This window comes from Mesocricetus auratus, unplaced genomic scaffold (assembly GCF_017639785.1).
Source record: "Mesocricetus auratus isolate SY011 unplaced genomic scaffold, BCM_Maur_2.0 Super-Scaffold_100691, whole genome shotgun sequence".
Classification (NCBI taxonomy): domain Eukaryota; kingdom Metazoa; phylum Chordata; class Mammalia; order Rodentia; family Cricetidae; genus Mesocricetus; species Mesocricetus auratus.
Window position 1 is genome coordinate 42,468,356 of NW_024429267.1, and position 24,015 is coordinate 42,492,370.

The window sequence follows — 24,015 nt, forward strand, 5'->3', positions numbered from 1 at the left end:
CACAGTTGCATTTTCACTTCAACTTCTTTCATATTCTTAATTTTCACTGCAGAAAACTGCTTTCATTGCTTTGGTTAAACTTATCCCTATTTATTTCATTGTAACTGTTATAAACTGCATCGCTTTCTTTATGTCTGTACCTAATTTGCTTAGTATTCTCTTTGTGAAGGGCTGTTTCATTTGTCAGGTGCCTGTTCCGAATCTACTGAGGAGACTGCATGGCATGCGTGTTAGTGGCAGGACATGATGCACCACTAACTCATGCATACATACTTGAGATGTATCCCACTTAATCATTGTGGGAAAAAAATCCCTTTATCGTGCTGTTGAATTAAGTTTGCTAATACTTAGTTGAAGATTTTTTGCACCCATGTCCACACAAGGATATTGACAGTGGTTTCAATCCCTTTGTCTCTTGTTTCATTGTCAACATTTTTCTCATACAACTCTGTCACTGAGATCAGTGTGATCTTTCTGATATGATAGCAGCATTCTGTATGTGTCAACACCCTGCCTAGTCAAGTAGACAAGAATCATAGGAAGATGCTGCGCCCTTAGCATGGATGAATGCAACTGAACTAAATGTGTAATTCAAATATAATTCTGATTAGAAAAAAAAATCACATGGAATTAAATTACAAAAGAAACAGACTAAACAAAGGAGAATCCATGAGAAATTTATGGCAAATGATGCCATAAACATAATTTAAAGGAAAATAAAAATATGTAACTTTTCCCTCAAGTGAGAAAATTAATATTCATTACTGACTTGATCCATGACACCTGTTTCTTTTTTATTTGGGAACTAAAAGTATATATACATATAACTATATGAATCAATGGTACAGACATTTAGTTTTCATAATTCACAGACTAGTATAACATAATAGCTTATTTAAAAACAATTTCTACTACCTATTAGTTATGCTATTTAATATTAGGAAACTAATGGTCAAGAAATAAAATGATTTTCATATACCTAGATTTTTAATAGGCAAAGCTTTATAAGCTTACATAAAACATTTCTGCATAATTTTAATTTCTGTAAACAAAAATGCTATAGTAATCTTAAATCTTCTAGTCTTTATGAGTACTGTTATCAACTTCCAAACAACTTTTATAGCTGGGTAGTATTGGGACACCCTTTTAATCCCAGCACTCAGGAGCAGAGGCGTAGATCGATGATTTCGAGGCCAGCCTGGTCTACAGATCAAGTTCCAGAACAACCAAAACACAAACAAATAAAAACTTTTCTTTTGATTTTTTTTCAAGATATGAGTTCTCTGTGTAGCCCTGGCTATCGTGAACTTGCTCTGTAGACCAGGCTGGCTTTGAGTTCAGAGATTGGCCTGCCTCTGTTTCCGAGGTGCTGGGATTAAAGGCGTGTGCCACTGCTGCCTAACAAAAACAATTTTTATGTCATGATTTTCCCATGTTGTCTCTTTTTCTTTACCAGGGGAGGGCACACATATCTAACTAAAACTGTTTCAGCATCATCACAGATGAGAGCTTTACACTGAGCTGAGTTCAATGACAACAGTGACTATGAAAGAGACAAGAGACTTGTCAGTCACTATCAGGTAGTTCATTTTAGACCTAGGTAATTAACCTACTCAAATCATTAGAAACATGGCTATGTCAGTGGAGACAGATATCACATAAATAACTGGGATGCCATTGTAGTGTCAAATTACTCCGCACAGAAAATTTCCATCATCTAGTTTTGTCACAGGAGAGAAAACCCAACTCTCCTTATGACAAACAATATGAAAACGGTTACTTATAAAATAATGGCTCTCAAGTGCTTGAGGTCTTGAGACCCATGCATACTGCTTTAAAAAAAAAAAAAAGAAGGGCTGGAGAGATGGCTCAGAGGTTAAGAGCACCGACTGCTCTTCCAGAGGTCCTGAGTTCAATTCCCAGCAACCACATGGTGGCTCACAACCATCTGTAATGAGATCTGGTGCCCTTTTCTGGTGTGCAGACATACATGGAGGCAGGATGTTGTATTCATAATAAATAAAATCTTTAAAAAAAAAGAAAGAAAGAAAAGACCTCTTTTAATTAGGTGTTTCTGTGTGGGTTTGCATGTTTGAGTGCTGGTACCTGTGGAGACAGGAAGCAACAAGTCCCCTGGAGCTACAGTTAAAGGTGACTGTGAGCTACCCCACATGGATGCTGGAATCCAACTTGGATCTTCTGCACACACAGTATATAAGCTATCATTCCAAACTTGTATATTATTTTTAAAGCTTAAAATAATCCTTTCAATGGCCTCAGGGGGAAAAAACATATTCAGTTAAAGTAGTTTATGTCAATGAGCCCCATAATATAAAGCATAACCTTTCACTGTAAGAAAGGGAGTGATTAAAACTGCCCATCACTGCCGGGCGGTGGTGGCGCACGCCTTTAATTCCAGCACTCGGGCGCCAGAGGCAGGCGGATCTCTGTGAGTGCCAGGCCAGGCTGGACCGACAGCCTCCAAAACAATGCAGAGAAACCCTGTCTCGTAAAACAAAAACAAAAAAAAAAACAAAAAAAAAAAAAATTTACCCATCACTGGTACAGGGAGCTAACTCTTTATTAAAAGTAACTGTATTAATTTCCCAATTCTGTAGATACTGACAATTGGTCCTTACAAGTAAGCCAGTACATATTTCCTCCAAATGGTCCAAACTCCATCTTTCAGCTTCACACAGACAACACCTAGTTCTTCTCCAAGTGAGACTGCTTTCCTGCTGCACACTGGGTACTCAAAGTCATTTTAGGATAGTCTAATTTCTCAAAACTTTTAGTTATCTTCACAAAATCTAGGGTTTTTCCATTTTATTAGTAAAAAGCAAAAATGCCAGTTCCTTCAAGTAAAATATTGGTTGTCTAATATTAAAATTGAAGACCGCTGAACTAGAGAGAGCCTCATTGTTAGTTTAGAAGAGTGACAACAAGCACTGCAAAGTCCTTGCACAACCTCCAGGGACTTGGACCTGGCTGGGGGTGACAACAGAATGAAGAGAAGACTTACAGACACACAGAAAAGCTGGGACTCAAGTGGGTTTGGGCTCTTTTATGGAGAAGCCTCAGTACTCTGAAAACTCAGCATGTTCATTATACAAGGTGAACAGAGAGGTGGGATTACTGGATCAACTGGACAAGGAGGCAGACCTATTATTCAGATAAGCAAGGAGGGAGGATTTATGGTGCCCTGTTGGATTAAGGGGAGGTTTTTCTAGTCTCAGAAGGAGCTGTCTTTGTAGGATTGAAGTCTTCGGGGTAGAAAGGTATAGTGGATAGTTTCTGCATACCGTCACACTCACACTCGGTTCCAAGGATCTGAGACTAGGGTCCTTGACATGGAAAGAGCCTATCAACAACACACATTCACTCAGAACTTCACATTCAAGATTTCCTCCACTTCCTACAAGGCAGTGTTGCTACAGGAGGCACCAGGGCATAACTGTTGTGCCGACCAACTCTACAGTCACACTGCCTACATTCAAATATTTCCTGGGCTACTTATCAGGTATGGACCCTTTAATAACTAAGTGACAGTTTCTTCATTTGAAAGATGTGAATAACATATATAGAATTAAAAGAAATAATGTATCTGAGGACTTTGAACCTATGTGCCTGCCACATAACCAAACAATCAATCACTGCTAGCTAACCCTATTGCTGTTTTTCTGCTAGAAGAATGAATATTAATTATTGGATGAGGATTTTTAAATTCCAGGGAAATAAACTATAATTCCATGCTTTAACTATTCCTTTACTGATCATAACTGCTTCAATACATTCATACTTAAAATACAGAATAAAAGGAGTGGGCAAATCTGTCTTCCCTCTGGTTATACCATCAGGATACTCAGTGTCTGGTAGAAACCTACTTTACCTAAGAGGGCTTATTCTCATTAAAAGCTATACTCAACAAAGAACTGAAACAACAGCTAAGACAAACTCCAATCCCTGGCCTAATAACTCAGGAAGATGCCCTCCTCTCTTATAAGGGCACCCCATGAAATGGGGCATTTTAAAGGCCTTGGGTTCTGAGACACAATCAATGACCATAGTCTTTCTCAGATCAGATGGAGCAAAACTTTTGTACACTATAAAATATAAGACTGCCAAAAAATGTGATTCAGTTTATACTTCCAGATTCCATATTGCCTGGTGATAGCTACAGAGAGTTAAACAGACAGAACATGGGGAGAAATTAGGATGTACTCGTCTAGAGCCGAGGCTGAAGCATTAAAAGCTAGGATACAGGAGCCCTCCTGCCACTAGAACTGCTCAGGTGTATCAATACCAACAAGCAAAGAAAACGGCGCCTCTTCTCCTGTCCAACTCTCATGTCTGAACATAAGCATAAAAATCACCAGCTTCACCTTCCTCCCTTCCTTCCTTGCCTCTAATCATCACAGCTGTCTGTAATGTGGTAAGCATCTGTCACTGAATTCACAGATCAGTCCAAAATTTTCCTAACATACTGCACTTAAAATTCTGTTTGGATAATAAAATCCCACTCAATACAGCATCTGCTGTCCTAACAAACACTGGAGTGACCCATAGCAGTCAGTACTTGCAAATTCCATCTAAATAGAAAAAACAACTTACTACTTTGAAGTTTTCACAGCAAGTCTGCACTTCCGCTTTAGATGAACATCTGCACCTTCCTTCCATCCTGAAGTGGCTTGCTTAAGCCAAGGAGGAAATTTTGTTTTCATGGAAGAAAAGTATTCCCTGTAATCTCTTTTTTGCTCTCAGAAGAAACATGTAATTAAGTTATGTATGGACTTCCCCAGTGGGAAAAACAAGAACAGAAGAAAGCCTGCTTTGCCAGCCCAGGAATCTATACTCACAACCAAGAAACCTATATTCATAAAAGCAGAAGGCAGCTGAAGTAAGGCATGATGGAAACAACACAAAGATACAGAAAAGGCTCGCACGAATATCCCTGGGGCACAATCTGGAGGGTTGTCTTTAAGTGAGGCATGTGAAGAGAAAGAAAAGGATGTATTCATTTGATCACCACAATCAGTAATTTCCCAGATGGGAGGTCTCGGATGGCAACGTGTATGGGTCTAGAATCTCTTAAAACAAGCCCCAATTCTCAAAAAAATCACACGCAGAATCTGTTGTACACAGACTTCTAGAGAAATGTTGAACTAGCAATTAAAAATAAAATTTTGAATAATGACATTTTTACTTTTTTATATAAGACTGTTGAAGACTACTTTAAACCTAGATTCGAATCGATCAGAAAAGAAGTAAGTATATCGATCGGATTTCAGTGCTGCACAACACACAAAGTCAACTGAAGCTACTGTGACAAAGGGGATTGAAAATAAAACACACTGAAAAGAACAATTCCTTGGAGATCTTCTGTCCCCAGATCAGAGAGAATACTGCCAAGGCAATGGTACACCTCCAACTGACAGAAACTCAATGCAACACCATTAAAACCCAGCCATTCCAGTAAAATTGAAAACTCACTGAAAAATTGATACAGCACTGTAAGAAATGGAGAATATTCAACATAATATTGAAGCTGCAGCCTAATACTTCCAAGTTCCAAAGGGTACAAAACCACAGTAAATCAAACCAGCATGTTACTGACTTTAGCACAGACAAGCATCCCGATCAATGGAATCAAATTGAGAATCCACATTTAAGGTCAAATGACTTTTGACAAGGAGACCAAACAACTCATTGGGGAAAAAATGGTTTTCTCAACAAGTGATTGAGGTACAAGCAGATCTTCACATGTGGATCTTCACTTCACACCACATTTAGGTTAACTCAAAGTTATAAAGACATAGGAAGAAACACAGGAGTAAATTGTGGAACTTAAAAGCAAGCAACAACTTCTTACAACTGGCAAAAAGCACAAGTGACAAAAAAAGGAGACAAACTGATTTCATCCAAATTAAAAACTGTACTTTATAGAACAGCACCAAGACAGTTGGGAAGGATCCCTCAGAACCACAATAATATGTGCCAATCACGTATCTGGTACAGGATTGTGTTTAAAGAATTCCTATATCTAAGCAATTAGAACAACCTAATTAGAAATGGGTGAATGATGTGAACAGACATCAAAGATGACAAATGCCCAAGAAGCACATGATAAGATACTTAAGCATTCCATTATTTCTCAGAGGTTAGACATGGAGTCACCATAAACCCCAGCAATTTCACTTCTAGAAAATACCCAAGAGAACTAGAAATACTGACTCATCCAAAACATCCACAGAATATCCATATAAGCTATACTCATAAGAGTAAAAAGGCTGAGGCAACACAAATGCCCACTAACTGAAGAACAATCACAAAGTGGTACATTCACGCAACCAATATGATTTGACAATAAAAAGTGCTGATATTAAAGTACAGATGAACCCTGAAACATTAATTGGAAGAAGGCAGCTTCAAAACACATCTTAACCTGATTAATTTCTATGAGATGTTCCAAATAGGCAGACCCAAAGACACACACAGTAGGTAAGTGCCTTGCAGATGCTGGCAAAACATGTGGTTTCTAAAGAAAGTTTTCTTGGTGTGTTTTAATAACGGTGGTGACACATCACATATGTATACGGGGGGTGAGGGGGATCAACAAATTACAAACTTTCTTTGAACAGGTGAGGTTTATGGCATATAAAATATATGTTATAGCTGTTAGCAAAACATATGTTTCCAGGTGTGAATGGAGGGAAGGGAACTGGACAAAGAGAACAGAAATGGCATTACTCTATTAAAGAAAAGAAAAGGGAATAAATGGATTCTCTTAAGCAAGCATTAGTCATCATTTCCTAAAAGCATTTAAAAGGATCTAGAGAATCACATGACATTACCTACAAGTTCACAAAGCAGCAAACATCACAGTACCCCTCCCCTAGAACTGAAGTATCAGTGTACAGTAAACAAACTAAAAACAGGAGCTACATTATGATGATCAGAGCAATGTACTACTCAAAAAAAAAAAAAAAAAGATAATCTGAAGTCCAAGTCAAAGAATTAGAGGGTTAATACTACCTGGTGCACATCAATTTTCTCTAATTTTTCTCAATGAAACACACACAAGTATTTTTTCTAAGGATAATAATTATGCTCACTAATGAAAGTTCATAAAGATACTAAAGGGAACAGTCTAAGCAGTCAAACTTTCAAAATAAGTGAGTTTGCTAAGGTAAGTCAGAAACACAAGTGTTCAACCAAAGAAATGAAAAGTGAAGAATACAAACATGTTTTACTCATGACCCAACTGAGAAAACTGTGGTCATCTGCTTGTCAAAGTGGGACACACTTGCCGGGCAGTGGTGGCACACCTTTAATCCCAGCACTCGGGAGGCAGAGGCAGAAGGATCTCTGTGAGTTCCAGGCCAGGCTCGACCGACAGCCTCCAAAACAAAGAAACCCTGTCTCGTAAAACCAAAAAAAAAAAAACAACAAAAAACAAACAAACAAACAAAAAACCAAAACACAGCTCCAAACCTCACTAGAGGTAAATGGCTGATTCACCGGCTAGACTCTAGGTAATAAAGTTGGCAACACTGTAGCATAAACTGGATATGATAGCAACCCAAGTCCACAACTTACCTTCTTATAACTTTTCAGTTTAAAAAAAAAAAAAAAGAAAAATCTAGAAAGAGCAAAAGAAAAAGGGACCACAATTTATTTCCATGTGTCATGTGCATTTAATTTACAATGCACATATAGCTTTCTAGAAAAGAAAGTCCGAGGGCACTGTTGGGTCATGCCTCACTATTAAAGATACTGACACTGGGCTCAAAGGATTCTTTATGGAAGTTCAGAAAAGTAAAGCAAAGGATACTTACTTTCCCCTCCACGAATGTTTGGTTGTGTAGAAACAGGCCAGATCCTTGTTTTCCCTAATTATGTTCATTTTGTGCTGAAACCTGGAAGGCAAAGATATGGATTCCCTTAGTACAGTGTTAGTGTTAATTTTTCCTGAATCCCTCACAGCAAAAGGCAGTATCTGTCAGGTCCTACTGTGAATTACCACAAGGTGTTTGAGGACATAGGACTGTGAAGGCTGTGCTCAGCATTGTATCATGAATGTCTCCTCATCCACTCCCCCCACCCCTGGAACCACGGGACTCCAGGAAAAGTTTTCAGATGAGAAAACTAATCATTACATCTAACACTGTCAAACAGTGCATGGCACATGGTAAACATCTAAAACTAACCATCAAAAGTCAAATCAATTGCATGTTTCTGTTGTAGAGCTAAGGACTGGCCACACTGCTGTCCCTGGGTACTTGAGGGAGCAGCAGTATTTCCTAAGAATTTACAAATAAAAACTCTCTAAATTGGAAAGTTATACATGCCCACAATAAGAAATCCAAAATGCTCTTAAGGTATCTTTCATCCTAAATTACAAAGATATACACTGGCCTCATTTTTATATTTACAAAAGAAAGGAGAGGAGGGGGATAGGGAAGAGGAGAAGCCAGGGGGAGAGGGAGAAAAGGAAGGGGAGAGGGGAGGGGAGGGGAGGGGAGGGGAGGGACACCAGGCTAGGCATGGCGGTGCACATCTTTGATCTCAGCACTCTGAAAGCCGAGGCAGGGAGATCTCTGTGAGTTCCAGGATAGAGTTACACAACCTACCCTAAAATTATCATGCATCTCCACAGAGCCACTACCTATCCCCAGAGAATTAAATATTCATTGAAAAAAATATTAAGGCTAGACAGTATTCCATTTCCTGACCAGGCTAGGACAGCACTACCAAAGGATAGCTGTAAACTTTATTACCAGACTGTATCAAGGCAATAAAGAGACTGAAGCTGAGAGGTCAGAGGCGTGTAGAGCAGTCTGATTAGTTAGTAGACTCCTCTGGTTGGATAGAGTAGACAACAGATAAGGGCTGCTGGATCTGTGATCATGTGGTGAGAAGGCAGCTGTGCCGTATCAACTGACTGTAACCCAACAGCCAACAAACCCAGAAATCACTCATTTTATGGAAGAAAAAAAACATTTAAACGAGGGTAACTTTGAAAGATAGTATTTGGGTGACTTAATGAACGGCTGGTGATGTTTTGAAGACATAACGTAACTTACTTATACAAAAGCTAAGGAAAATTGTGTGGCCTGGTTTCTCAGCTGTGAAGTGGCCCCTTCTCCCTGGCCTTACTAGAAATGCATGTTAAAACTTACTAAGATACCAACATGTAAATAATTCAAATGGAACAATAGGAATTACAGCTCTCTTAAGCTTGTTTTACATCTTTACATACTTCAATTCCCTTTTGAAATTAATTCATAGAGCATAAATTCACCATCTTAAGTACATGATTCTGTTTAGGCTATGCATAAACCTTCCTTCCACAGCCATCACGAACTCAAAAATCTTTTCATCACCCCAATAAGAGATCAGCTGTCACTGGACATGGTGGTACACACCTTTAATCCCAGCACTCAAGAAGCAAATAGATCTCTTGAGTTTGAGGCCAGCCTGGTCTACACAGTGAGTTGTAGGTCAGTCAAGGTGATATGGTAAGACCTTGTCTCAAATGAACATAGAAACAAATATAAACAAACAACAAAACAGATCCTCAATGACAGGCATACCTTGGATCTCCTCCCCCAGAACCTGGCAGTGAGAAACAGACTTTCTGTTACTGTTTCTCCCTATATAAGAGATCCTGCCAAATGCATTTTGTTCATTCATCCGCTGAGGGACGTTATATAACACTGCTATGGCATATGTGAGAGATCCGTTTTCACTTCTGAGCATATACTGGAGGGGACAGAGAGAGCCTTCATTCTTCCTTTGTTGGTAAATCACCACCTATGGAGTTTTTACCCTCTACACAGAATGCTCCTCCCCCAACAGTCTGCAGCTTGGACGTTCTCTGCTTCAAATCTTCGCTCACTATCACACTTTACAGTGAGACTAGCCTACCCAGGCTGACTGAGACTGTTACCACCTTCCTCTTTCTGCTTTCCCCACAGCACTCCTCATAGTCTAAAGCTCAGTTTGTTATCTAGTTAATTCTATTAGATCATTAACATGTCTCTGGAGTCCACGAGACAGACCGACACAAAACAGTTGCACTGGACAAGCATCTGCTTGAGCAAATGTAATGTGGCAATCCCGTGGGCAGTTCTAATGAGCACTTAAAGCTTGATGCTCTGACAAGGGCAGTCCAAGCAAGGATCTGTCAAATCTACAAAAGCACCACTAATTCATGCTCTAAGGAACAGAATACCACCAATTTCTCAGTATTTATTATTTATAAGAAAGAAGAAATTTATCCTGAAGTTAACTTACATTTTCTTGCTTGTGATTATCAAGAAAACTCAGTTTGGATAACTCTTGTGACTCTTTAAGTTGGTGTGACACTTTGCTTGAGATGGTGTGACACTGTGAGTATGTGTGATCCTTTGTTTGAGTGGATGTGGCCCTGTTTGGGTAAGTGTAACCCTTTGCTCAAGTAGATGTCACCCTTTACTTAAGTTGGTGTGGCTTTTGTTTGAATGGGTGTGGCACTTTGTTTATTTCTGTATTTTGCATTTGATATAACTAGAAGAGCCAACCAAGATTTATTGAACCCATCAACACCTTCTGAATCATTTGCAGTAATTACTGTGTAAAAGAAACTGAGACATCATCTCTAAAGACTTAAAAAAAAATCTAAGCCGGGCAGTGGTGATGCACTTGGGAGGCAGAGGCAGGTGGATCTCTGTGAGTTGGAGGTTAGCCTGGTCTACGGATCAAGTTCCAAGACAGGCTCCAAAGCTACACAGAGAAACCCTGTCTTGAAAAACAAAAACAAAAAACCAAAACTACACATATGATATAGCTTCCCTTCATATATAGAGTGGAATGATAAAAAAGAAAGATGGACAGAAGGGTGAATGGCTGACATTGAAAAATGGGGCTTGGATTCTTGGTTCACACTGAAGAAAACAGAATGAGTCTATACCAAAGCTCCATCTCGGACAAACTTAAAGGAAGAAAGATGCTCTTAAAAAGAAACTAGTTGATATCATTAAGAACTATAAAGTAAAAATCAGAAAAATTATAAAGGCCTGATTGCAGGCACACACTGGGAAACCCAGCACTTGTGTGGTTGAAGCTAAAGGATAAGTAGAGACCAGCCTGGGCTACCTAGAATTAGGGCTTGAGCCATAAGGAAAAGACATGATCCCTAATAAATCCACAAGGAAATCAAGGCAAAATAATTTTCAATTAATGACAATAGAGAGTTACGAATTCTTACAGAGAACATGTGAAGAATGAATTCTTGAGTGTCACTGGGTCAGACCCAGGCTGGTCCATACAGTTCACAGAAGGCCAAATTTTAAGGAAGATGAAAACACTGAGAGGATTTTGAGATGAAGACAGACAGAAGGTCTAATATAAAAACAAAAACAAAGGCTACTAGGATTGCTTATTAAAGGAAAACTACATTTCTGATACAGATTAGCCTGGTGGCAGAAAACAAACAGGACTAAGGAAGTACTCGAATCTTACAAATAGCTGGGACTGGAAAGATGGTTCAGAGGTTTAGAATACTTGTTCTTGAAGAGGACCTAGGCTCAATTCCCAGCACCCATATTGTGGCTCACAACCATCTGTAACTCCAGCTTCAGGGGCTCCAAGGACCTCTTTTGACTTCCATAGGCACCAAGAACATAACTAAAAAACCAAAAAGCACATAACAATAAATAAATCTAAAAGCTAGTTTCACAACATCTCATCATTTTCTGGGCAATATTTTGGAAGGCAACAACTGCTACTGCTGCTGCACTGTTTTTTGCAAAGCCAATAAAGCATAGGTGCTCTTTATGGAAGGGAATGCTCCCTGGCAGCAAAGGCTTGCCCTTTGGTGGTGGCAGACTCAGGTAAGGATGTCTGCATAATAAGGGGAGAGGGAGGCAGGAGTCAGGGCTCCAGGTAGTCAAGTCACCTTACAAATGAGGTGATTTAGAGATTCGTATCTGCAGTCTCAAAATGGAAATCATAATAGTTCTATTGAAGGATATTTGAAAGGTGGGAGACTATGATCCCATTCTAACTGTATGTCATGTCCTAAAATTAATTAATTAAGCAACTCTTACCAACTTGGTTGTCTGTGACTGGGCTAGTCATCTACCACCCATTTATCAAATCCTGTTACCCTAATGCTCCCCATTTTGTTGGCAAGAAAACTGAGTTAGAGAAGTTAAATTACATGCTAAGGTTACACAGGAAATTAAATGGTTGGATGAGACTCTGGTCCAGCCTACTTTCCTATATTCCTTCAACCTCAGGAAATCCATTTCGGCCATGTATCTTTCGACAGCATATTCCTGGGCTAATTCCAAACTTATTCCATCTGTATGAAATACTTTTTGAAACTACAGATTCAAACAGAGAAACAAACACCACAGTAAAGCAGGACAAAGACTCCAAAGCTGCACTACTCTATCACCTATGATGAATAAAGCCACAGAGCACTCCCACCCACAGCTAACTACCCTTTGAACTTTTTGCAAAGTATTCCAAACAAACATGTGACAGCAATCTATTCATGCATGACTTCAGGTAGTTCAAGGAGGTATTTCAGAAAAAGAGTATTTTAACTAACTCTTGATCTTTTAAAAATAACCAGGCTTTAAGCCGGGTGGTGGTGGCGCACGCCTTTAATCCCAGCACTAGGGAGGCAGAGGCAGGCGGATCTCTGTGAGTTCGAGGCCAGGCTGGACCGATAGCCTCCTAAACAATACAGAGAAACCCTGTCTCGTAAAAACCAAAAATAAATAAATAAATAAATAAATAACCAGGCTTTAAAGTGAGGTCTGAGATTGGGACCCACTTCTTAGCAGTGACATTAACTTTTCTAAAATTTAAAGATTATTTATACTCCTAGTTTTTTTTTAAGAGATACTTTATCCAATGAATGCCTGAAAACTGTATTAACTTTCAGAATATGATCATACTTCTAAACAAAGAACTCACAAAATGCAGTATCAATTCACAAAAAGCAGAAAAACACAAGAAATAGAGCCAGATATGGTGGCACATGCATATAAAACCAGCACTTAGGAAGTGAGGCTAGCTTGGGCTATCTATTTTATTCCAGGTCAGGCTTTAAGAAGAGAAAAGAGGTGAAGAGTATGTGGACTGTGTGCCATTCAGGGGGAGAACCAGGAAAACTTTTAATGAACCACAGACAATGAGTGGCAAGTCAGGATGCTTGGAGCACAGTGGTCAGGTGGCTTACCTGGGAAGACCTTTACAGCTGTGGCACGGATCCCAGAGTTGCTGGTCTGTGCACACGAGCACTACAGCAGCACATATCTATCACCAAGGGAAGGATGGTAAACTTAAATAGTACTACTCACTGCCAAAAGTAGACACAGTAGCTATATCACTCACTGGCTGCATGACCTTCAACAAATTTCATAGTTTCTGAGTTACAGCCATCTATAAAATAGGGATGAATACCTGTCCCAATGGTGGTATAGACTAAGGAGACAACTTAGTTAGGTATTTAACTCAGAACAAAGACTCAGAAATATTAACTAGCAAATATCATGTAGGTTCTTTTATGCATTTTTTGTTTGTTTCTGTTTTCTGAGACAGGGTTTTCTCTATGCAACAGCTCTGGCTATCCTGGAACTCAGTCTGTAGACCAGGCTGGCCCTGAACTCACAGAGATCCACCTGCTGGGTCTCTGTGATCCCTCCGAGCAGAGCCCTGGGATTAAAGGCATGCACCACCACCACTGCTCAGCCTCTCCCGTGCATTTCTATTTTTTTTTATTTCCAAGTACCTACTGGCATCTATATGCATTAAAGCATGAGGGGGATATCACGATTTCCCTATATCTTTTATTAATACCAACTCTCTACAATTGGATGTAGAGCAACTCAACTTATCTGCTGTGTCAGTTACCTCAGTTAGCTATGATCTGAAAATGCTAAGTAGAAAATTTCAGAAATTACAAGTTTTAAATTGCACACTGTCTCAGTCATGTGATGAGATCTTCTAACTTCCTCTACCCTGCTGTGCATGCCGCTAAGGACATCAGTCACCTGGCAGTCTCTTATAATCAGACCGTTGGTCAAGATGTGGCAGTGTGTGCTGTTAGGTATCCCTATTTTACTTCACAATGGACCCAACACCCAGGAGTAGAGATGCTGGCAATGTGAACGTTCATGGTGAGCTTCCTCTAGTGAAAGGGTAATGTTCTCAATAAGGAAAGACAGTGTGCACGCTAAGGATACTAATGCCCATGGTAAAAAGAAACCTTCCATGCATGGACTGTGAAGGAAAAAAAATCTCGATTTTTGCTGTCATATCAATTTCAAAAGCCATGGTCACACTGATAAGTGATTACCTGAGATGAAAAAGGTATTGTGTACACATGTATGTGTACATAGGAAAAACACAGCAGAGTTCAGCACTACCAGCTGGTTTACAATTCACTGGGTATCTGTGAACCTAGCCCAATGGATGAATGAATTGTCTAGAATTTCTAACTTCAAAAGTACCGGGTTCAGCCAGGCGGTGGTGGCGCATGCCTTTAATCCCAACACTCGGGAGGCAGGGGCAGGCGGATCTCTGTGAGTTCGAGGCCGGGCTGGTCCGACAGCCTCCAAAACAATACAGAGAAACCCTGTCTCGTAAAACCAAAAAAAAAAAAAGTAGTTGGTTCTGTTGACTTAATCAGTATTCACAAATTTTACTTAACCGCTTATGAACTTTTGAGAAAAAAAAGGAAATTTCATGAATAAATTTAATGCCCAGTCATTATCTCTTCTCTATTTTTAATAAGCTCCAAGGAGTTTAAATATAATTGCTAATGGGTAAAAACACTTAAGTAGCCATTATTCTTTATTATTCATGAAGAAAACTGTAGATCTCCTGCTACAGAGAGGCCAAAGCATCCAGCAAATAATGTAGGTAAGAGCCATTTTTACAGCCACATGCTATAAATAACTGCCTAGCTTAAAAAGATGATAAACAATAGAATGGATTGCTGTCCTGTCAGCCTTTGACCACTGAGTGGGCCACTTGCTAAAACTATCAGCTAAGGCCGGGCAGAGGAGGCTCATGCTTTTAATCTCAGTACTCGGGAGGCAAAGGCAGGAGGAACTCCGGAGTTTGAGGCCAACCTGGTCTACAGAATGAGTTCTAGGACAGCCAGGGCTACACAGAGAAACCCTGTCTTGAAAGACCAAAACTAAAACCAACAAAAAACAAGACTATCAGCTAAATTCATCCCTTCAAGAATGTCCTATTTCAAATCCCAAGATTTACACTTGCTTTTGTTGCATGCCCCCTTTAATTAAACCATGGTGAAGTATCTCTGCTGGCTGACAGGTCAGCATCAGTGGTTTTCACTCTAGAGTCTGGTATATCACTAGTACAACTTCTTTGCAACATCTCAGGTTATCTACTTGATAAACATGTACAAAGGCAAATTAAAATTTAGGCTTAGAAGGCATGGTGGAATATGTTTATAATCCTGAAACTTGGGAGGCTGAGGCAGGAGAATGAATTTGATTAAGTAAAAGATGAATAGCAAGACCCTGCCTCAGAACAATATAAAATAAAAAGGGTTAGGGCTGTCCTCAGAGACAGCGCATGCCCTAGGTTCAACTGTCATGGTGTTTGGCTGGAGTCACTCTTTTCAATGAATGCCACGTTTTGTGCTTTCGAGTAACAGTCACATTTTAATTTATCACTGGTAGTAATGCTGGCACCCATTTATAAGCTTTTATGAATAAAATTATAATGGTCTTGAGGAGATATATGACTTTGACTTGACACAAAGACACGGAAGGAGGGAGGGGGAGGAAAGAGAGGGAGGGAGGGAGGGAAGGAAGGAAGGAAGGAAGGAAGGAAGGAAGGAAGGAAGGAAGGAAGGAAGGAAGGAAGGAGAGAGAAAGAGAACCAGAATTTGAGTCCAGTGGGCACAACCCTACATCAATCTGACACTGAACAAATGCAACTAACACAGGCACAGCCTGAGGCAGACTACAACCAGATTGTAAGTAGAAAAGATTGCATGCACAGCAAAATTAAGCACACATGCCTGGCTTGTGCTAAATAAATTCAAAGGACTCAGTAGGTAAGGATGAATGGAAACACTAAAAAATAAAATTGATGAACAAAGGAATGGGAGTGAGAAGTTTTTCATCTGTTAAAAGCATATATTTTGCACAATCATCTGAAAGTAATTCTTATATAAATATGACAATTTGGACTATCAGGAAGAGACTAATTTTTTCATTGGAGGCTATGAACTCTAAGTACAGAATTTTCTCTCAGGTAATGAATTAAAAGCATGACTCTGTTCTGAAATGCATCAAAAATTAAGATGGGCTGACAGAAAGGACTGTGATAAAGCAATAAAGTAAGATGTTAACCTCAACATGCTGGAGGGAGGCATGCCAATGTGATACAAAGTTCTTCTGACTTGGCCAACAGTGCCATGTCTACAGAATGCTGAGGAAGCCTGTGAGAGTGCCTTACATTCCCAAAGAAGCTTTCCCACACAGGATCACTGTTCACCCTTCCCTGTGCAAGCACATCCAACATGGCAGACAGTCACAACCCCTTATCTCGTGGAAACCATCACCCAGGTGGCAATTAACTAAAGGAGAATCCTTTACATTGTCTTCTTAAAAAGCTACATCTAAACTGTTCTAGATAAAATGTGTTGTATCTGGGGAAACCTGCCACCTGACTTTAACCCTATTTTATTTTTGTTTTTGTTTTTAGTCAGGGTCTCATTAAGTTACCTGGGCTGCCCTCAAACCTCTTACAATCAGGTGATTCTCTGGCCTCCGTCACCCCCATAGCTGAGACATAAAGTACTGCACCCAGGTCATTTTTTTTTGTTTCATTTTAATGTATGACTAAATACAAGTTAAAGTATTTTCTTCAGAAAGAACAAATGAATCAGTGTATGTAATGTGTATGATCTCTACAATAACCTTAAGATAGCAAGAAACAGATCACTATGGTTTCAGTACACCCATTTAATGCCCCTTAACTTGAAGAACTTGTTCCCCTAGGGAAAACTGCTGTCACAAAATAGGGAAGCAAACAGTAACATCTATGTTTGACTGACAATCACATATCCCAATAACTGTACAGAAGCTACAGTGTGCTACTGTATTAATGTACCACAGCAGTAAATTGAGTGTGCAGGCATGCAAATGTGTGTGTGGAGACCAAAGTCATGGTCAATCTCAGAGCACCTGTACACCTTGGTTTTTGTTTTTTGCTTTTTTTTAAACAAGGTCTCTCTCTCAGTGACATGGAGCTCACAGTCACTCTAAGCTAGTGAAGCTAGTCTGTGAGTGAGCCCAGGTATCCACTTGTCCCTAACTCCCGAGTATTGAGATTATAGGTGCTACCATGCCTGGCTTTTTGAAATGGGTCTGGGTACGAACTTGGGATCTCATGCTATGCTGAGCTACCTCACCACAGCAGTTAATTCTATTGTCTTTCCTATTTAGCAATATAAATCAAATGCTGAGCTGAGAGAGATCTATTTTAATCATACATATGTTGATTTCAACTGAGACATCTAGCCTATTTTAATCATATATATGTTGATTCCATCTGAGATAACAGTTTTCATTTCTAGATAGATTCATCTATTATTTGAAAAATTAAATTTTCATGGAAAGTGTATTGTGACTTTGCCCTTTCCAAAACTGCAAACTGTATTCCATCTGAAGGAATACTCCTCTTTTCAGAAATATGCTCAATTCTTTTAAAATCTGAGCTGCTGGCCATTATGTATTTTTCACACTTTCTAGACCTTATTTCTATTTCATTGTATCTCATAGCAGAGTCTGGCTTTTGCAATGACACACTCTAGACCAGCAAGCTCTTTAGTTATCAGGCCCTTCAAAGGTTAGCTCTACCATGGTAAGGAGGCCCTGGCTGGCAACAGAGATCTTTAGTGGCTATGTTTTAACTTTTCTCTTTAACCCTGCAGCAAACACAGTTTGAGTTACATTTTACAGTCAGCACCCCATACCTATGAAATACTATTAAACACAGGCAGTTCACATGGCACAAATTCTTCTTTCACCCAATACTAAGGGACAGTACAGCTTTCAAGTTTGTTCTTTCTGAAATGCCTGGATTATTTCTACCTCTCCCACAGGGTTTATAACCTATAGAACACTTCAAATTACCTTTAAAAATACCTTTAAAATTACCAGTTTTAAAAATAAAACAAGTGACTTAAAGATTTGAGGGAAATGTTGCTTTTCTGCTCTAAGAGTTGATAAATACTCAAAATACATTCTGAATCATGACTACAAGTTTGAGGGAGAAGAATTCTACAGCAAAAATACCAACAGAACACAAATTAGAAAAGTCTATAAAAGTCTAACTTTCAGTAAAGTTGGTATAGACCTTTGGATCTATTAGCAAAAGCCTCGTCCATGCAAAACCTTAGTAGTTCGTCAAGTTCTCATAACTATAATTAAAGGCAGAACATGAGAGTAATCACTGCAGACTGCTTTAGGTGTTTTGTTTCCTACCTGTTAGTCAAGTGCAAACCAGTCCTCAGGACACCGGTTAAACACATGAGCTACTAGGTGGTATAGTCTACTAAAGGAAACAACAAAACCCATTGCTTTTGATCCTATTTTAGAAATCCTATTTCTTCATAAGCAGCCCATAGGTACAGTGTGTGGGCTGCTGAATAAAGTTAAAAGTACACAGATATAACTGTAAGTAAGCCACACTGGATGCACCTTTTCCTGGGTAATTCTGTCTTAAGTCACTGAAGACCAACTTACCATGCTCTGGCTTCAGCTAGTTGCTAAAAGGATATTTCTGAAATCAGTGACTCTCTGGGGAGTCCCCATGACTATGAATCAGTTTCCAACACGAAGGATTGTGGACTGGTATGCACTCAGCAAAAGTACACTGCTCCAGAATGAAAACGTGTTAAAAATGCTGGTTAAAATTTTTAACGATGGACTGAAGAAATGGCTCAGTGGTTAAGAGCATGAACTGATCGTCCAGAAGACCTTTCTGCGTTCAGTTCCACACACCCACATCATCAGACTCACAACAGCCTGAAACTCCAAATCCAGGAAATCCAATGCTTTCTCTGGCCTCTGAGTCACTTCCAGTTAAGTGTACAGACACAGACATACAAACTTGAAAACCTGCCCTCAATATCCAAATGCTCATTTGCACAGAAGAAAGCCTATTTATAATGAACTAGTCCCACAACCTAATTCAATTTAAATGTAAAACACAAATATATTCTATTGGGCTTAATGCATATCAATTTTCCAACACTACAGCTACTATAAATTGAGAGATTATATATACCTTGTTCAGTTCAGAAAACAATACTAACTGCTTAGCAATTCTACTTGTGGTATTTGAGTCATCAAGATTACAAATGTGTACCCATCCATGTTTCTATCACAGATGGATTCTATGCAAAGGTAAACATCTCTGATAATTTATTTCTATTATTTTTAAATGTATGTGTATGTGTGTGCCTATCTGCAAGCAAATGTAGGTCCATGCTGAGACCGGAAGAGGGATTTGGATCCTCTGGAGCTGGAGTTACAGATGGTTGTGAGGAACCTTGCCTGAGTACTGGGTAACAAACTCAGGTCTCCAAAAAGAGCAACAACTTCTATTATCCACTGAACTATCTCTCCAGTCCCTATTTCCAAATCTTTTTTTGGATGCATTTTTCTCCAATGTTTTAGTGACACACATGGATAATTTCTACTGACATATACACAGGTTTGCTGTATTTTTCCTCAGCAGTTACAAATCAGGTAAGCCCAAAGGCATTCCCCATTTCTTTACTGTGCTTTTCATTTCCAGTACTTCTGTTCAAGTCCTTCAGTTCCCATGTTTTTGAAGTTACTCCTATAATCCAGGATTTGACTACCCATTTTTTTCTGCTTCAGTCATTAACAGTAACTTGAAATTCCCTGCTGGATGACACTATCTACCTACATCAGTCTGAGTGTAGCTATGATAATTGCTCTCTTAGGAATGTCTTTTTCCCCCTTAGCTTTTCCTGTTTCGCTAGAAGCAGACATGTATGGAGTAGTGATACTAAGGTGAAAAATTTCGTGATCAGAAATGAGTCTCCCCTTTCTTTGTCAGAGTGTGAGTGCAAAGAGAACACCTAGTCAGGAGGTGAGCTGGGTTTGTGCCCGTGCAACAGTTAACCTCAGGACACCACAGGCATCATTCTTTTGCAGAATAACATATCTATGGTGAGAGGTGGTTTAACTAGAGAAATCAGTCTTGACCTTCGTGTTGTGTTTCGTAACCTTGTGCTTTTCCTTGCAGTGTTCTGTGATCATGGTGACATATTCAAACCGAATCAGTGCGGTGGCAGGAGACAGGAGATGTAGTCTCTGCTGATTAAGTATCAGTCTGAGCCAGGCGTTGGTGGCGCACACCTTTAATCCCAGCACTCGGGAGGCAGAGGCAGGCGGATCTCTGTGAGTTCAAGACCAGCCTGGTTTACAAGAGTGAGTACTAGGACAGCCTCCAAAGCCACAGAGAAACCCTGTTTCGAAAAACCAAAAAAAAAAAAAAACCAAAAAAAAAACAAACCAAAAAAAAACAAAAAACAAAACAAAAAGAAAAGAAAAAAAGTATCATTCTGAATCCTGTATTATGTCACAGGGTAAGGAATATGGTCTTCTTCAGTCTCCTGACTAACCCTCAACCCCAATCTGGCATTCAGGACCCCTCCCCTAGATATTCTTACCTTTTCCATATTCCCCTAAGGGCTCTGTGTGTACGTGTGTGTGTGTGTGTGTGTGTGTGTGTGTGTGTGTGTGTGTGTGTGTGTGTGTGTGAGGGGGTTCATAATGTGCCCTCCACACATATGCTAAACCTTGTTATTCCAAGGAGAACTATTTAGCGCAATCTCTTGGCCTTCTTAAAAACTCTGCTGCTGTTCTCCTCCACTGGGTCTAATAACAGACTCAGTTTCCTAGGAGTGCACACAGTGAAGTTTGTGTATAGTAAACAGCTTCTAAACAGTCTAAGTTGGCACATTCGCTTTCATCCATTTTCAACTCTTCTAACTGAACTTTTAACCACTGTCCGAAGTCCTCCCCCAGCTTCTACCCTCCTCCTCCAATTCCTTTTGAGCTAGTGGTTCACTATCTCCTCAGTTCTCTAAGCCGTCTTTGAAGTGATCAACTTGAAGTTAGTCTAGTTCTCTCTCTCTCTCTCTCTCTCTCTCTCTCTCTCTCTCTCTCTCTCTCTCTCTCTCTCTCTCTCCCATTGCTATAAAGACGCAAGCAAAGCTTTTAGTCTCAGAATCAAAGCTAAATGGTGTAAATGATTTCAGGATAGCAAAAGGCACGTTAACAATTATTTTATATAAAAAGGAAGGTTTCAGTGAAGCTGATGAAGGTGAGAAATACTAAAAACTGTATCTCAAAACAACTGCAGGCCATGAAGCAGGCTCAGTAGATAGAAAGACCTTCCAACAAGCCTTACAACCTGAATTCAATACTTCTGTCACACCTGATGAAGGGAACAATCATCACATCTAACTTCCTGAGTTCAATCCCCAGGGTCTACACGATGAAGACCAGAAGAACTCAGTCAAGTTGTCCTAACTCCACACATTCTCCACAGCACATAGACACAAACACAAATAAATACAAACAATATTTTAAGTGCAAAAAAAGAACCAACATCCCTGATACATGAAAACTAAAATAAAGCATAACAAACTAAGAACTGCACCTTAACCACTGCCCAACATTGGATACTAGACCAAAGCCTTAGCAACAAATAAAACTGGGCTGTTGTTTAGCTGCACGTGTTTATACCTTGCCCACTTTAAGTAGCTCAGGGAAGCAGGTGAAGTCTGTGCAACAGAAATCTCACATTCACCTGTGTGTAAAACTGCTGGAGGAATGGGGCCAACTTAGGTAGAACACACCCTTTTTATTTCTACTCCAATTTAGTATCTATTGGGAACCAGATTCCACCACTATAAGTTTAAGAAGAGCAGATTATTACTATCTACCTGGGCAATCATCGTCTGTTTATTGGTGACACAGATAAATTATTGCAAATAATTCATGCTTTCCACCACTGTTTAACTTTTTTACTGATGGCATTCATGATTTTTTTTACCTTAAGAACTTGATTTGTTTGCAACTATGCTTGTTAGTATGATTTAGAATATTATTGGTGCATTAGAAAAAAGGACATCCATAAGGAAAGAAAGAAAGATCCATGAGGAAAGGAGGAAGGAAGGAAGGAAGGAAGGAAGGAAGGAAGGAAGGAAGGAAGGAAGGGAGGGAAAGGATATCCAAGGCTTCCCAGGGTAATATTAATGCTGTATTGGCCCAGGACTATAGCTTTAAGGTCTTTACATCCCTATTTCTTAACTCTGACTCCTCTTTTCCTCCTTGGCTGTACTTCCTGTTTTAAAACAAGTGTAACTGCAGTGTTTTCTCAACTAGGACTTATGGTTCCTGGATGCAATGTGATTAACAGTCCAAGCCACCATTTGCAGTATTGTGGCTTAAATATTGTTTTATATTGTATTTGAAAATTAAGAGTTTTATGCTGTAAGCTAAACAAAGTTAAACAACGAAGAACTAGAAACAAACAAACAAACAAAAACTAAACAGTGTAGAATAAAAGGGAAAAGCAGACCCAGGAAGTGAGAAGTCATTCCTTTGGGAGTTCATCTGTATGTAAGGGGGCGGTTTTCATTTACATCATCTCTCCACCAAGGGATCAAGGAAACGGTTTCAAGACAGGAGCAATTAATTTTGCATCCTACAACGGGGACTTTGGGGGGAAAGGCACGCAGGTGTAGTATCAGCAGCCACTTCATAGAGCGCCCACGTTCTGCTTCACCTTCCCCAAAGGCTGCGAAATCACAGCAACTTAGCACAGGCAACAGTGAACAGGCCAGGCTACGCTGCAAGAAGGAAAAACCTTGGGGAAGAAACTTAATGTTTGATAAAGGGCCTGGAGAAGAGAAGAGCAGTTGCTCCTCCTTTCCCATCAAATCGAAACAGAGCTAAGGGGGAGGGGGGACAAGGCGAGTCTACGCCGGACCCCAGAGGAAGGAAGGAGGATCGCTGACCCAAGGAAACAGGAGGCGCCGGCATCCAGGAGGGAATCCCGAGGGCGGAGCCCACAGGGGAAGGAGGTGTGGAGTCGAGTCAGGGCGCTTTACCGAGAGAAGAGGGGGGACAGAGACAGTGATGGGAGAAGAGAAGACTACCAGAGAAGAGAGGGGTGGGGCTGCCAGGGCAGTGCCCCGGGCAAATGTCACTCAGAGCCGGGGGAGGGGAGGGTCCGGACCTAGGAACCCCAGAGGGCGGAGGAGCAGTTGCTTTAGCAGCTTAACACCGCCCACCCAGTGGTCCCTGCCCGGAGCTCCCGGGTCCCCGCTAGTGGAAAGCGGTATCGCAGAAGCCCAGAGCCGGAGGCGGCTTTACCTTCGCCGGAGGCTGAAGGCGCTCCAGCCCGAGCTCCGCCCGCCGCCGGCTCCACGTCCTGAGCGAGATGAGGCGCCGCCGGCCCCGGCCCCTCTCGCTTTCCCTTTCCCGGCCCGGGCCTGTCACCGCGGGTTCCTGCTCCGCGGCCCCCACCCCTCCGCTCCCCCCTCTGCCTCTCAGAGGCTCGCTCTGGACGCCGCCATCTTCGCCCAGGCTGCGAGCGCTGAACCCCAACGCGCCTGCGTGGCCGCCGCCCCGGCCGTCACGAGACCCAGTCAGCTGACCTCAGCGCTTCCGCCTTGCGCCCCGCCCTCGGAAGAGCATTGCCCCTCCCTCTGCGACCCATTCGCCGCCTTCCGGGAAACGCCGCGTGCGCGCCGCCCGCCGTTACGCCTCTCGGGAAGTACGCGTGCGCAGAGCGAAAGGCTGAGCCAAGCGATCCCCAGGCCAAGCGGATTGCGAGGAGCCACGCCCCTTGGCACGTCTCCGGAGGCCACGCCCCCTGTAGCGGGTTGCGCACGTGGAGCCACGCCCCTCAGCCTGTGTCCTG

General features: G+C 40.8%; 1 protein-coding gene across 3 annotated transcripts in view; it reads right to left on the reverse strand.

The window, feature by feature from the left end:
- The window catches only part of Dnajc13 (DnaJ heat shock protein family (Hsp40) member C13), a 107,742-nt gene extending 84,092 nt beyond the window's left edge, over positions 1–23,650 (reverse strand). Inside the window, exons 1-2 of one of the 3 annotated variants that reach the window (XR_001196785.3) lie at positions 23,466–23,650; positions 7,836–7,916 (exon numbers count right to left, since the gene is read on the reverse strand). Coding sequence is in view for 2 of the 3 variants with exons in the window: in XM_005074831.4 (XP_005074888.1) it covers positions 7,836–7,903 (68 nt within the window). In the remaining variant the exon portion in view is untranslated. The remainder of the gene's footprint in view (positions 1–7,835; positions 7,917–23,465) is intronic. The other 2 variants (XM_005074831.4, XM_040739574.1) reach the window with 2 other exon arrangements.
- Positions 23,651–24,015: the final 365 nt, after the last annotated feature.